Below are 12,631 nucleotides of genomic sequence, written 5' to 3'. Positions count from 1 at the left end.
TTTAAAGCAGTCTATATAATAATCATATACAATATAAAAGTTCACTGAATTTATCATTAAATCAAAAGCTTTCCTCTTTTCTAAGACACAACAGACCTGATCTTCTTCTCAGACCTCCTAGTCTGAAATGTTACAATAAGATAGGTGACAAGTTTCTAGATTCTAATACCTTGTTTTTCCTGCTTCTCCCAAACCCACCAACATGAGTTTAGTTCTCCTACACTCCACCGACCCTGACAAAAGACGTCGGAGATATGCATAGCTGGCCGTGAAGCCCTGGTCTCGAATTTCTCTAGGTGGGGTTTTAAGTACCGGACACTCAGTCATTCCCAGGGCTGAAATATAATTTGTACTATAGCATAAGTAAAGTCTATCAGAAATTTTGTTTTAATCCAAAACTAGACTGCTAAATCACAGAATTTGTCATTGTTAGTGTTTTTCTTCCATTTCCAAAGTCTACAGATTGAAATCTAGTATACTGAACTCTACACTTAAGATACTTTGAACATCAATGTGAGAAATTCAGCTGAGCTTAACTGAATTGTATAACTCCCAAAATAATGCTTGCAAGAACAGAAGCCATTACAAAACAATAACCACTGAATTCATTTCTTCCTAATATTGTGTAATGAATGCTGCATGTATGTTATTTTGAAAAAGTGTACTAATGTACAACTAATAATACATATTGCAAACAATCTACTCTTTGCAAGCAAAAAACTTGTAAGATTTAAAACAAAACAAATACAACATGAAGTTCTAATGCTAAAAACATTGAAAGAAAAAGAAGTAAAGAAATGGTGGAACCTATTCAAAAATACATATAGTAAATAAGGATTGTAGCTAATTCTACTCACTCAGGAGGGGAATACTGCCCACACAGATAAGGTTGAGATTGTCAAATTTTTGAGATTCTAGCTGATGTTGCACAGAAAAGGAAGACTACCTAAATCTGTGCATAGTTGAAGTGGTTAAATCTGATATCACTAACACAGAAGAAAAAGACTGTCTGCTTCAGTAGCCTTGTTGTGGACAGGAGGATTGTAGAAGATGTAACTTACTCAGAAGAAAATAACTACCGTATCTGGTGGCATTGTCTTGGTTATAAGCATTTCATCTGATTCTACTCAGAAGAGGAAACACTGGCAACACAGCCAACACTGGCTGAGATGTCAAGGAGGTGAAGATTGTAACTGAAGTTACTTATTCAGCAAAGGAAGACTGTCCTCACTGGCTCAGAAGTGAAGGAGATGAAGATTGTAATTGATGTTACTTACTCAGAAGAGGAACATTTCCCACACTGGCTGAGATGTACATGTATATGTATAAGAGATAAGGATTGTAACTAATGTTTCCTACTCAAAAGAGGAGGACTGTCCACTCTGGCTAAGATGTGAAAATAACTGATGTTACTTATTCAGAAGAAGAGAACTGCAAACAGTGGCCGATATGCTGAGGTGAGGATTGTAGCTAATGTTACTTAGAAGAGGAAGACTGTCCACACTAGTTGAGATGTTCAAAGAGGTGAGGATCATAACTGATATGTTACTTAATCAGAAGAAGTGCTAGCAGTGGTTGAAATCTTGAAACTCTGTCTGAGATATTGAAATGATGAGGATTGTAATTGAAGTTACTTACTCAGAAGAGGAAGACTGTCCACACTGACTGAGATGTGAAAGAGATGAGAATTGTAACTGATGTTACTTACTCAGGAGAGGAATACTGCCCACACTGGCTGAGATGTGAAAGAGGTGAGAATTGTAACTGATGTTACTTACTCAGGAGAGGAAGACTGCCCACACTGGCTGAGATGTGGAGGAGGGGGAGGATTGTAACTGATGTTACTTACTCAGGAGAGGAAGACTGCCCACACTGGCTGAGATGTGGAGGAGGGGAGGATTATAACTGATGTTACTTACTCAGGAGAGGAAGACTGCCCACACTGGCTGAGATGTGGAGGAGGTGAGGATTATAACTGATGTTACTTAGTTTGGAGAGGAAGACTGCCCACACTGGCTGAGATGTGGAGGAGGTGAGGATTATAACTGATGTTAATTACTCAGGAGAGGAAGACTGTCCACACTGATAAGATGTGGAGGAGGTGAGGATTATAACTGATGTTACTTACTCAGAAGAGGAAGACTGCCCACACTGGCTGAGATGTGGAGGAGGGGAGGATTATAACTGATGTTACTTACTCAGGTGAGGAAGACTGTCCACACTGGCTGAGATATTGAAATGATGAGGATTGTAATTGGTGTTACTCAAAAGAGGAAGACTGCATACACTGACTGAGATGTGGAGAAGGGGAGGATTATAACTGATGTTACTTACTCAGGAGAGGAAGACTGCCCACACAAGCTGAGATGTGGAGAAGGTGAGGATTGTAATTGATGTTACTTACTCAGGAGAGGAAGATTCTTTACATTGACTGAGATATTGAGGTGAGGATAACTGATGTTACACAGGAGAGGAAGACTGCCCACACTGACTGAGATGTGGAGAAGGGGAGGATTATAACTGATGTTACTTACTCAGGAGAGGAAGACTGCCCACACTGGCTGAGATGTGGAGAAGGGGAGGATTATAACTGATGTTACTTACACAGGAGAGGAAGACTGCCCACATTGACTGAGATGTGGAGAAGGGGAGGATTATAACTGATGTTACTTACTCAGGAGAGGAAGACTGCCCACACTGGATGAGATGTGGAGAAGGTGAGAATTGTAACTGATGTTACTTACTGAGGAGAGGAAGACTGCCCACACTGGCTGAGATGTGGAGGAGGTGAGGATTGTAGCTGACGTTGAGATGCTGGAGACTGGTAAGGAAGGAGATGGAATCAGGGATATGTACAAGTCCTTGGTAAGTCAAATCGAGGTAGCGAAGATTTTGAATCTGAAGTATCTGCATAGGGAATCCACTGTCTGAGTTTTCATCTGCAGAAAAATTAGTAAATTTTAATAAAACTCTTTCACATTGTTCCTAAGAATTTTACAAAAGTTTATTTTAGGAATGACTCTAATTCTTGGCCAAGTTATTCCAGTATAACCTGGTTTGGGTCAATTTACGCTTTACAATAGGCAAAACTGACCCAAACCAGGTTAACTCGAATAACTTGGCCAAGAATTAGAGTCATTCCTTATAATTTAATTCTAAAATCATGAAACAACTGTGGGTGTAGAATTTCATTGCTTTTTATTAGTTCAAATTATGCTGCTCAATAATACAACCGTAGGAACAGATGTGAGGGGATCTAGAAACTGATACATAGGCCTAACAGCCATGTTGTTGTTTACATGTGGTAAGATCGAGTTACTGATTGATGTTAAAGGTACAGTTATTTAATGTGGAATTTGTCATGAACCCCAGGGACTGGAAATGAGAGGATTCAGCTGGTTGACGGGGGGGGGGGGGGGGGGGGGGGGTCCCTAGTAATGACAAAATCCATCTACCATAAAATTTATCATCATCTACAATTTTTACAAAACTAATCTGAAGTTAGAAAGTCTGTTTTTTTTAAATATCAAAAAATTAAAAACACACATTCAAAAATTTTAACTACCTTAAGGATATATGCAACATAGTTTTGAACTTAGTTTTCTTATTCCTTGTTTAACTTAAGGGTTCCAATAATTAAAGGATCTTTGTGCAGCTTTTAGAATACATAATGGTACTCCACACCTTTTCTTAATCAAATTTTGAGGAAATACATGTACCAGCTAAATCTATCTTTTTTGTTAATTTTTCTTTAAAAAACACCAAGATTTTTATCATTTGATATCAGTTCAAACCCCTGGTAATGTATGCTGATTTTCTGTCTAACAATAGCTGATGGTCTTATGATTTTAAAACAAGAATATCTTGAAAAATTATCAGTGGAAAAGACATGCACATTGCATATGACATGAGGCCCATGTGCCACAATGCTTACATTCTATCTTTCTCTGACAAATGAATAAATGATAAGGGCTTTTCTTTTGGTCATCACTTTAATATTTGCATTTATCACTTACTAGTAAATACACCAACTCTGCACTGTGCACACAATACCACATATCACTGAGTGGTCTGAAAATCCTTATCACCTATCGGACTGGTGTGCAAAATTCCATAGCAATCCAGAATGTTTCTAGATTACTTGATGATTTGAACAAACTTGAATCTACTCTAATGCCACATTTCTTTGACTAATCATGGCTTAAGAGGATTTTAAAGATTTTTTCCTATACATTTGATCTTCTTTTGTGCCCCCACCCCCCATGCTGGGGAGGAGGGGGGGGGGGGTCATGATATGAACAAGCTTGAATCTACACTACTTGAGGATGCTTCTGTATTAATATGACTAATTATGGCTTTGCTGTTCTTTTTTTTTTTTTTTTTTTTAATTATTTTATTTTTTCAACACAATTCATTATATACAAAATGTCCAATATCTTTTCTTTAACAGAATTGTGTATATATAGAGAGAGAGAGAGAGGGGGGAGAAAGAGAGAGAGAGAGTTACAAAAATAGTTGGTTCCACCTGTTCCACTGATCGTCAAATTTCTCTTTTTCACCATTTTTATATGATATATATTTTTGTGTTTGGTAAAAATAACTCAAGTGTGATATCGCAGAGTGCACATTTAGAGGTTTTTCAGTGCATCTAGAAATATAAATATAATATTTCAACCATAAGATTAAGATATTAGCTATTTCATTATTTTTTCCTCCAATACCTAAAATAAATGATTTTTTTGTTATGGACAAATGGAGGTTTTTCTGCTGGAGATAATATTCAAAGTTTTCAAGGAGTGATTGTACAAGATCACATTCCCATAAGATATGTTCAATTGTCTCTTCTTCTTTTTGACAAAAAGTACATTGCTTTGAAACACCCTTCTTAATTTTGAATAAAAAAGAATTTGTTGCCAATATTTTATTTAAAATTCTGTACTGAAACCACTGGAGTTTACAGTTTTTTGTGACTTGTGAAATGGTAATTTATGAATTATTTTGCATTCCTTGCTATCCAAATCAAATAATTCAATCCATTTTTTGTAACCAGCTGTTATAGAAGAATTTTTATTGAGAATTGCATAGAAGTTTTTTGATTTTTTGCATTTTGATACAAGATAAAAGTTAGACATAATAAGAGGATTTTCTGATTTTTGTAAATTTTTATCGAAATTGCTCCTCTTTATCCAAGCTTTAACTGCATGGATCAAGCTAGAATATTCTAAAAAATTAATCTTTATATCTGTATAAGTATTGGAAAAGCATTCATAGCTATAAAAAAAGCCATCTACTCCAATAATGTCATTAATATATCTAATATTATTGTCAAAAAGTTTTTTACTATAAAAGGTTTTCCCTCCAATATGGATCATAGGGTTATAAAACAGTGGAGAGTCTACAGTAGCATCAGAATCAGTACAAATTTTATTCAAATCAACCCAGGACTTGAACACATCAATCCAGAATTTATTTTTTAAGGTTTTCATAAGTTGAGTGATGTATTCAATACCACAGGATGCAAATTTATATATATTCATATTTGGGATGAAATTTTCCCACCCTTTATTTGTAAAAACTAGATGTCTTATCCAAACTAATTTCAAAGAAACATTGAAAGCATTTAAATTTATCATTTTCAGTCCTCCATCTTCATATTTTTTAACAATGACATCTTTCTTAACTCTATGAGTTGAATTATTTCATAAGAATGAGAAAAAAAGTTTTTCTAATTCTTTACAATAAGAATTAGATGGATTTGGGATTGACATAAATAAATGATTTAATATAGGTAAAGCCAATGTCTTTATAACAGTAATTTTTCCAATTGGAGTTAAAAACCTTTTTCCCCATTGACTAAGAATAGACTTGATTTGCACTAGCTTTGGTTGATAATTTATTTCACACATTTTATCTAGGTCAACATCAAAATTTATACCTAATAAAGTAAATCTAGTAGTTCCCCAATTAAGTTGATAATTTGGGATTAAAACCTCATCACTGTATTTTTTGGATCCAATCCACACAGTGTGTGTTTTTGAGAAGTTAATGCACAATCCAGACATATCTGAGAATGTGTTCAAAGTTTTCAGTGTTTCTAAAAGAGATTCCTCACTTCCATCAAGAATAAGGGAAGTATCATCTGCCAGTTGAGAGATCTTTTTTTTCTACATTTCTAATGGTAATACCTTTTATTTTTTTATTTTTCTTAATTTGTATGGCTAGAATCTCTGCACAGATCAAAAAAATATATGGAGACAAAGGGTCTCCTTGTCTGCATCCCCTCTGAATATCAATTACATCAGAAAAATTACCACCTTGATTAACAGTAGCTTTAATATCCGTGTAAAAAAGAGTGACCCATTTTCTGATGGAAGGGCCGAAATTAAAAAAATGTAATGCTTTTTGTATGAAGTTCCAGGAAAGAGAGTCAAAAGCTATCTCAAAATCGATCAGTAATAAAAGTCCTGGAATATCTTCTTCTTCTGTAAAGTGCATTATATCATATATCAATCTTATGTTTTCTCCAATATATCTGTTGGAGATAAAACCAGTTTGGTCAGGGTTGATTATTTTATCTAAATATTTTTTAAATCTGTTTGCAATAGAGCCAGATGCTATTTTATATACAGTATTTAGCAGTGTAATAGGATGCCAGTTTTTGAGAAAATGTCTTGGCTTGTCACCTTTAGGTAATAATGTTATAACTCCATGTCTTTGTGTAATAGACATGATATCATTCCTGCAACCATAGTTAATAGATCTTACGACAAAAGACCCAATATATTTCCAAAACATTTTAAAAAACTCTGTAGAGAAACCGCAGCTTTGCTGTTCTTGAGAAGATTTTTACAGATATTTCCTACATATTCCTATGTAAAACTTTGTCCCCTGTTGTGGCCCCACCCAATCCCCTGGGGTCATAATATGAACATTCTTGAATCTACTCTACCTTCGGATGCTTCTATATTAATATGACTAATCATGGCTTTGCTGTTATTGAGAAGATTTTTAGATATTTTCTATATACCCCTATGTAAAACTTTGATCCCTCATTGTGGTCCAACCCTACCCCTGGGTCATGATTTGAACAAACTTCCATCTACACTATCTGAGGTTGCTTTTCTATTAAAATGACTTCTTATGGCTTTGCTTTGATTCCCTGTTGTGGACTCGCACTACTCCAGGAGGTCATGATTTGAAAATAACTTGAATCTTCCGTATGTAATAAAGCTTTCATATAAGTTTCATCTTTTCTTGCCCAGTGGTTCTTGAGAAGAAGATTTTTAAAAGATGCCACCAAATTTTCACAAATTCTTAATTATCTCCCCTTGAAAGACGGTATGGCACTTCCTGTGAACAAACTTAAATCCCCTTCACCCAAGAATACTTTGTGGCAAGTTTGGTTGAAATTGGCCCAGTAGTTCTGGAGAAGAAGACAAAATTGTGAAAAGTTTACAGACAACACATGACGGATGACAGACACACAGGTGGACCGGACACTTTTTGACCTGACAGAAAAGCTCACTTGAAGGACCAGGTGAGCTAAAAATACTCCCTTAGCTATTTTCTGTGAAGCAAATTCTGCATTGGTTTGAAAATTTGGGAGTAAATACACCTTTTGCTAAAACATTATCTGGAGTTTTAAGACTCTCACTCAAGGTAAAATGACTCTGAGCACACTAATACCTGGTAATTCTTTTCCTTTGTATCCAAACCTAGGAAAGATGTTGTATATAGTGGCATTCAGTCTGCCAATCTCATTTTGGTCTAAAATACCATTACCATCCTCATCAAAGGACTTGAACAGTTCTTCCTTGTCCTAAAAATCATCAATTGTACTGAAAACTACCTCTGTAAGAACTAGAGAGCACACTACTCACATATATTAAACAGAGCAACAAATTAAAAGAAAACAAGAGGCCCAGGGGCCACATCGCTCACCTGAGCACTATGGCTAGGAAAAAGCAGAAATCAGTTCAGTCTTGAAAGGTTGAAAAGTTTAAAAAAAAAAAGTGGTTCGGGGGGGGGGGGGGGGGAGGGGGGTCATGAATTGAACAAATTTGAATCTACATTATCTGAGGATGCTTCCATTTCAATATGAACAATCATGGCTTTGCTGTTCTTGAGAAGAAGATTTTTAAAGATTTTTCCTATATGAATTGAACAAATTTGAATCTACATTATCTGAGGATGCTTCCATTTCAATATGAACAATCATGGCTTTGCTGTTCTTGAGAAGAAGATTTTTAAAGATTTTTCCTATATATTCCTATGTAAAACTTTGATCACCCATTGTGGCCCCATCCGACCCCCAGGGGTCATGACTTGAACAAACTTGAATCTACACTATCTGGGAATGCTACCATATAAATATGACCAATCATGGCTTTGCTGTTCTTGAGAAGAAGATTTTTCAAAGATTTTTCCTATATATTCCTATGTAAAACTTTGATCGCCTATTGTGGCCCCACTCGACTCCCGGGGGTCATGAATTGAACAAACTTGAATCTACACTATCTGAGGATGCTTCCATTTCAATATGACCAATCATGGCTTTGCTGTTCTTGAGAAGAAGATTTTTAAAGATTTTTCCTATATATTCCTATATTAAACTTTGATCGCCCATTGTGGCCCCATCCGACCCCCAGGGGTCATGACTTGAACAAACTTGAATCTACACTATCTGGGAATGCTACCATATAAATATGACCAATCATGGCTTTGCTGTTCTTGAGAAGAAGATTTTTCAAAGATTTTTCCTATATATTCCTATGTAAAACTTTGATCGCCTATTGTGGCCCCTATCGACCCCCGGGGGTCATGAATTGAACAAACTTGAATCTACACTATCTGAGGATGCTACCATATAAATATGACCAATCATGGCTTTGCTGTTCTTGAGAAAAAGATTTTTAAAGATTTTTCCTATGTTCTTGAGAAAAAGATTTTTAAAGATTTTTCCTATATATTCCTATGTAAAACTTTGATCACCCATTGTGGCCCCAACCGACCCCCAGGGGTCATGACTTGAACAAACTTGAATCTACACTATCTGAGGATGCTTCCATGTAAATATGATCAATCACGGCTTTGCTGTTCTTGAGAAGAAGATTTTTAAAGATTATTCCTATATATTCCTATGTAAAACTTTGATCGCCCATTGTGGCCCCACCCGACCCCCGGGGGTCATGATTTGAACAAACTTGAATCTACACTATCTGAGGATGCTACCATATAAATATGACCAATTATGGCTTTGCTGTTCTTGAGAAGAAGATTTTCAAAGATTTTTCCTATATATTCCTATGTAAAACTTTGATCGCCCATTGTGGCCCCACCCGACCCCCGGGGGTCATGATTTGAACAAACTTGAATCTACACTACCTGAGGATGCTTCCATGTAAATATGATCAATCATGGCTTTGCTGTTCTTGAGAAGAAGATTTTTAAAGATTTTTCCTATATATTCCTATGTAAAACTTTGATCGCCCATTGTGGCCCCACCCGACCCCCGGGGGTCATGATTTGAACAAACTTGAATCTACTATCTGAGGATGCTACCATATAAATATGACCAATTATGGCTTTGCTGTTCTTAAGAAGAAGATTTTTAAAGATTTTTCCTATATATTCCTATGTAAAACTTTGATCGCCCATTGTGGCCCCACCCGACCCCCAGGGGTCATGATTTGAACAAATTTGAATCTACACTACCTGAGGATGCTTCCACCTAAGTTCCATATTTTCAAGCACAGTGGTTCTTGAGAAGAAGATTTTTTAATGATGCCATTAATTTTTCACGAATTCTTAATTATCTCCCCTTGGAAGAAGGCGTGGCCCTTCATTTGAACAAACTTGAATTCCCTCTACCCAAGGATACTTTGTGGCAAGTTTGGTTGAAATTGGCCCAGTGGTTCTTGAGAAGAAGATAAAAATGTGAAAAGTTTACAACAACAACGACAACAACGACGACAACGACGACAGACAACGGACAAATTTTGATCAGAAAAGCTCACTTGAGCCTTTGGCTCAGGTGAGCTAAAAACACTAGATTATAAGCTAATGATCAAAACATTGTAAACCAGTTCTCAAAATAATTCCTGCAGTATATACCAGGTATATTAGAATATTAAAAAACAGCTAATAATTTCATTACAGTTCTTATGAGGATGTTGCCTTTTTTTTTTTTTATTAATATCCTAAATCAAAAATTCACTTCAGTGTAAACCCTTTGGTAAAATCAAATAAGATGAACCTCATTATGGGCATCCAGCCACCTTGCGAGCCCATGAACCTCTAGAAGTTCCACAAAGCGATCTCTGGACATAATATAGGATGGTGAGCTCACGAAGAAGATAACTCCGCGTAAAGACAGATCTGTCAAGCGCTGCAACATGACAAAACTGTCTGGTAGGGAAGTGAAACAGTTCCCCTTGGCGTACAAAATCTCCAGATTGTCCAGAAACCCTGAGGATAAAAACGTCACAAAATAAATCAGACTTCCTGATACTTCAATAGCGTTAAATTCACAGATTTTCTGTATGTACATATCCATTAGTCAGCTATTTAAGGAATGTTTTTAAGTTTTGTGTGAGTTATTGGTGTGTAAATCACACAGACTTGTCACGTAGGCATATTTCATGAAGCGCACTAGCGCTTCATGGAAAATATGCCTACGTGCAAGTCTGTACTTAAGAAGTATTTTAAGATGAATATTTTCATACCTATGTCATCTGGCAGGTGTGTCAGGAACATGTCATTAATGTAAAGCTGCTCAAGGCTAGAGCACATGGTCACCACCAGAGGGAGCTCATCCATCATGTTCCTGGAAATGTTTAACACCTGCAGACTTGTACACTGAGCTAATTCCATTGGAAGGTCAACCAGATTGTTCTCTTGAAGTCTCAGTATCTCTAGGAATCTGCACTGCCCTATTGTCTCTGGCAGTGATTCTAGAATATTTTCTGAGATATCCACAATTTTCAGATGCTTCAGGGAGGAAAACACCACATTAGGAAGAGTTGCTAAATTGTTCTTGGTCAATACTAGGTGCTGAATGAACTTACCATAAGCTAAAATTTAAGATTGATTAAAATTAAAAAATATCAATAAATATATAGCAAAAGAACTGATAAAAATTTTAATTACTTTGCTTCTTCCAACAATAGTAAATGTGCACAGTAATAATTACAGAAATGATCTCTTCCTTTATGTAAGATAAAAATGTTTGCCATCACAATTTACAAAATTGCATCGAGTTTCTCAAAGCAAAGCTTATAAGGCTAATGATTATATTTAACCATTTGATACACACTATCAAACCCTCGTAAGGAAATTTCACATATTCCTTGGCTCCGGACATAAGAACACCTGTGACCTGGACACAGAAACAGGAAGTGCTTGCTGTTGAAGAAGCTTGGCACAACTTCAAATCCTGTGGACTCAAAGTTATTGGACACAGATTTATGAACAAACTTCATGGTCTGAACTTCCAATTTCTTAGACCTCAGAAAATGCTTCACGGCATAATCTATTCCTCTGAAGATATGTTTGTGTACACTGGAGAAATTCAGGTAAGAGTTAATGCTGTGTAGGATCTGAAAAATCAATATTATTGCATTTATGAAAACAAATCTTTGAATGACGATAAATCCTCATCATATTCATTAATACAGAGCTATATATTATGAAAATAATATCAATATGAGTCATTCTTTCTCCAATATTAAATAAAAAATGAGAGAGAGAAAATAATCATGAGTCAACAGTTTGTCTGCTAGATGTCCATGAGTAAAGAAGAAAAATTTAAAAGTATAATGTATTTTTATTAATGGCCAACTTAGCCTCACTTTGGGGCCTGAATGCTGGATCAAAGGGAGAGACATTTAACTGTGGTAAAGGGTTGATGACAGAGAAGACATGCTTTCACTGAATCCTCTCAGTATAAAGTATATAGGGCTGAATTTGTATACTTAAGTTCTCTTTACCATATTAGCTTTGATGTCAGGTTCCTTTGCTAATTCTGGAAATAATTTCTCATAACTTGTTAGCTCCAACTGAAACAGATAAAACATACAAAATGGTCAGTTATTTAGAATGGCAACACACTGTTTGCTAAACAAGAGGCTTATAGGCCTTGACAGTCACCTGAGTATCATGAGATTCTCAAGCTATAGCCACTTTCTCCTCACCTAATACCGCACCTTGACCTGGACTCATATATTTTACTGTTGGGTGAGAACTCTATCATTATTAATTATCTTATTTATGAAACTTTTCTTCAAGATATTCAGGTAAGAAAAAGATATCTAAAGGTACATTGTATTATAAAGTTTTTTCAATATATGACCAACTGAACTCCACCCTAGGGAATGAACGATGGGCTAAGGGTGGTGAATTTTTTTAGAGCCTGAGGGATATGACTTTTATTATCATGCAAACAGTTTTTCAGCTAGTTTTCCATGAGTAAGGAAGATTTTCAAATGAGTAATGTATTCTCAATATATGACCAACTAAGCCCCACTGCCAAAAAGTAAAGAAGAAGATTTTAAGATTGCATTAATTTTGATGGTTTTAGCCACAACCCTCAGTCTCCTGGGAGCCATGCAGGGACCATGAAATTCACAATTTA

The 12,631-nt window shown here is 35.9% G+C and overlaps 1 protein-coding gene across 1 annotated transcript in view; it reads right to left on the bottom strand.

The window, feature by feature from the left end:
• The window catches only part of LOC133182455 (uncharacterized), an 89,132-nt gene that overhangs the window by 32,155 nt on the left and 44,346 nt on the right, over positions 1-12,631 (bottom strand). Inside the window, exons 34-40 of the mRNA XM_061317304.1 lie at positions 11,988-12,056; positions 11,315-11,597; positions 10,725-11,072; positions 10,256-10,467; positions 7,687-7,819; positions 2,745-2,939; positions 170-335 (exon numbers count right to left, since the gene is read on the bottom strand). Coding sequence (XP_061173288.1) covers positions 170-335; positions 2,745-2,939; positions 7,687-7,819; positions 10,256-10,467; positions 10,725-11,072; positions 11,315-11,597; positions 11,988-12,056 — 1,406 coding nt within the window. The remainder of the gene's footprint in view (positions 1-169; positions 336-2,744; positions 2,940-7,686; positions 7,820-10,255; positions 10,468-10,724; positions 11,073-11,314; positions 11,598-11,987; positions 12,057-12,631) is intronic.

Source organism: Saccostrea echinata, unplaced genomic scaffold (assembly GCF_033153115.1).
Source record: "Saccostrea echinata isolate AGI-Se365-2 ecotype Australia unplaced genomic scaffold, CSIRO_AGI_Sech_v1 ptg000009l, whole genome shotgun sequence".
Lineage (NCBI taxonomy): Eukaryota > Metazoa > Mollusca > Bivalvia > Ostreida > Ostreidae > Saccostrea > Saccostrea echinata.
Note: the sequence above shows the minus strand (reverse complement) of the source record. Positions and strands in the feature narration are given on the sequence as shown.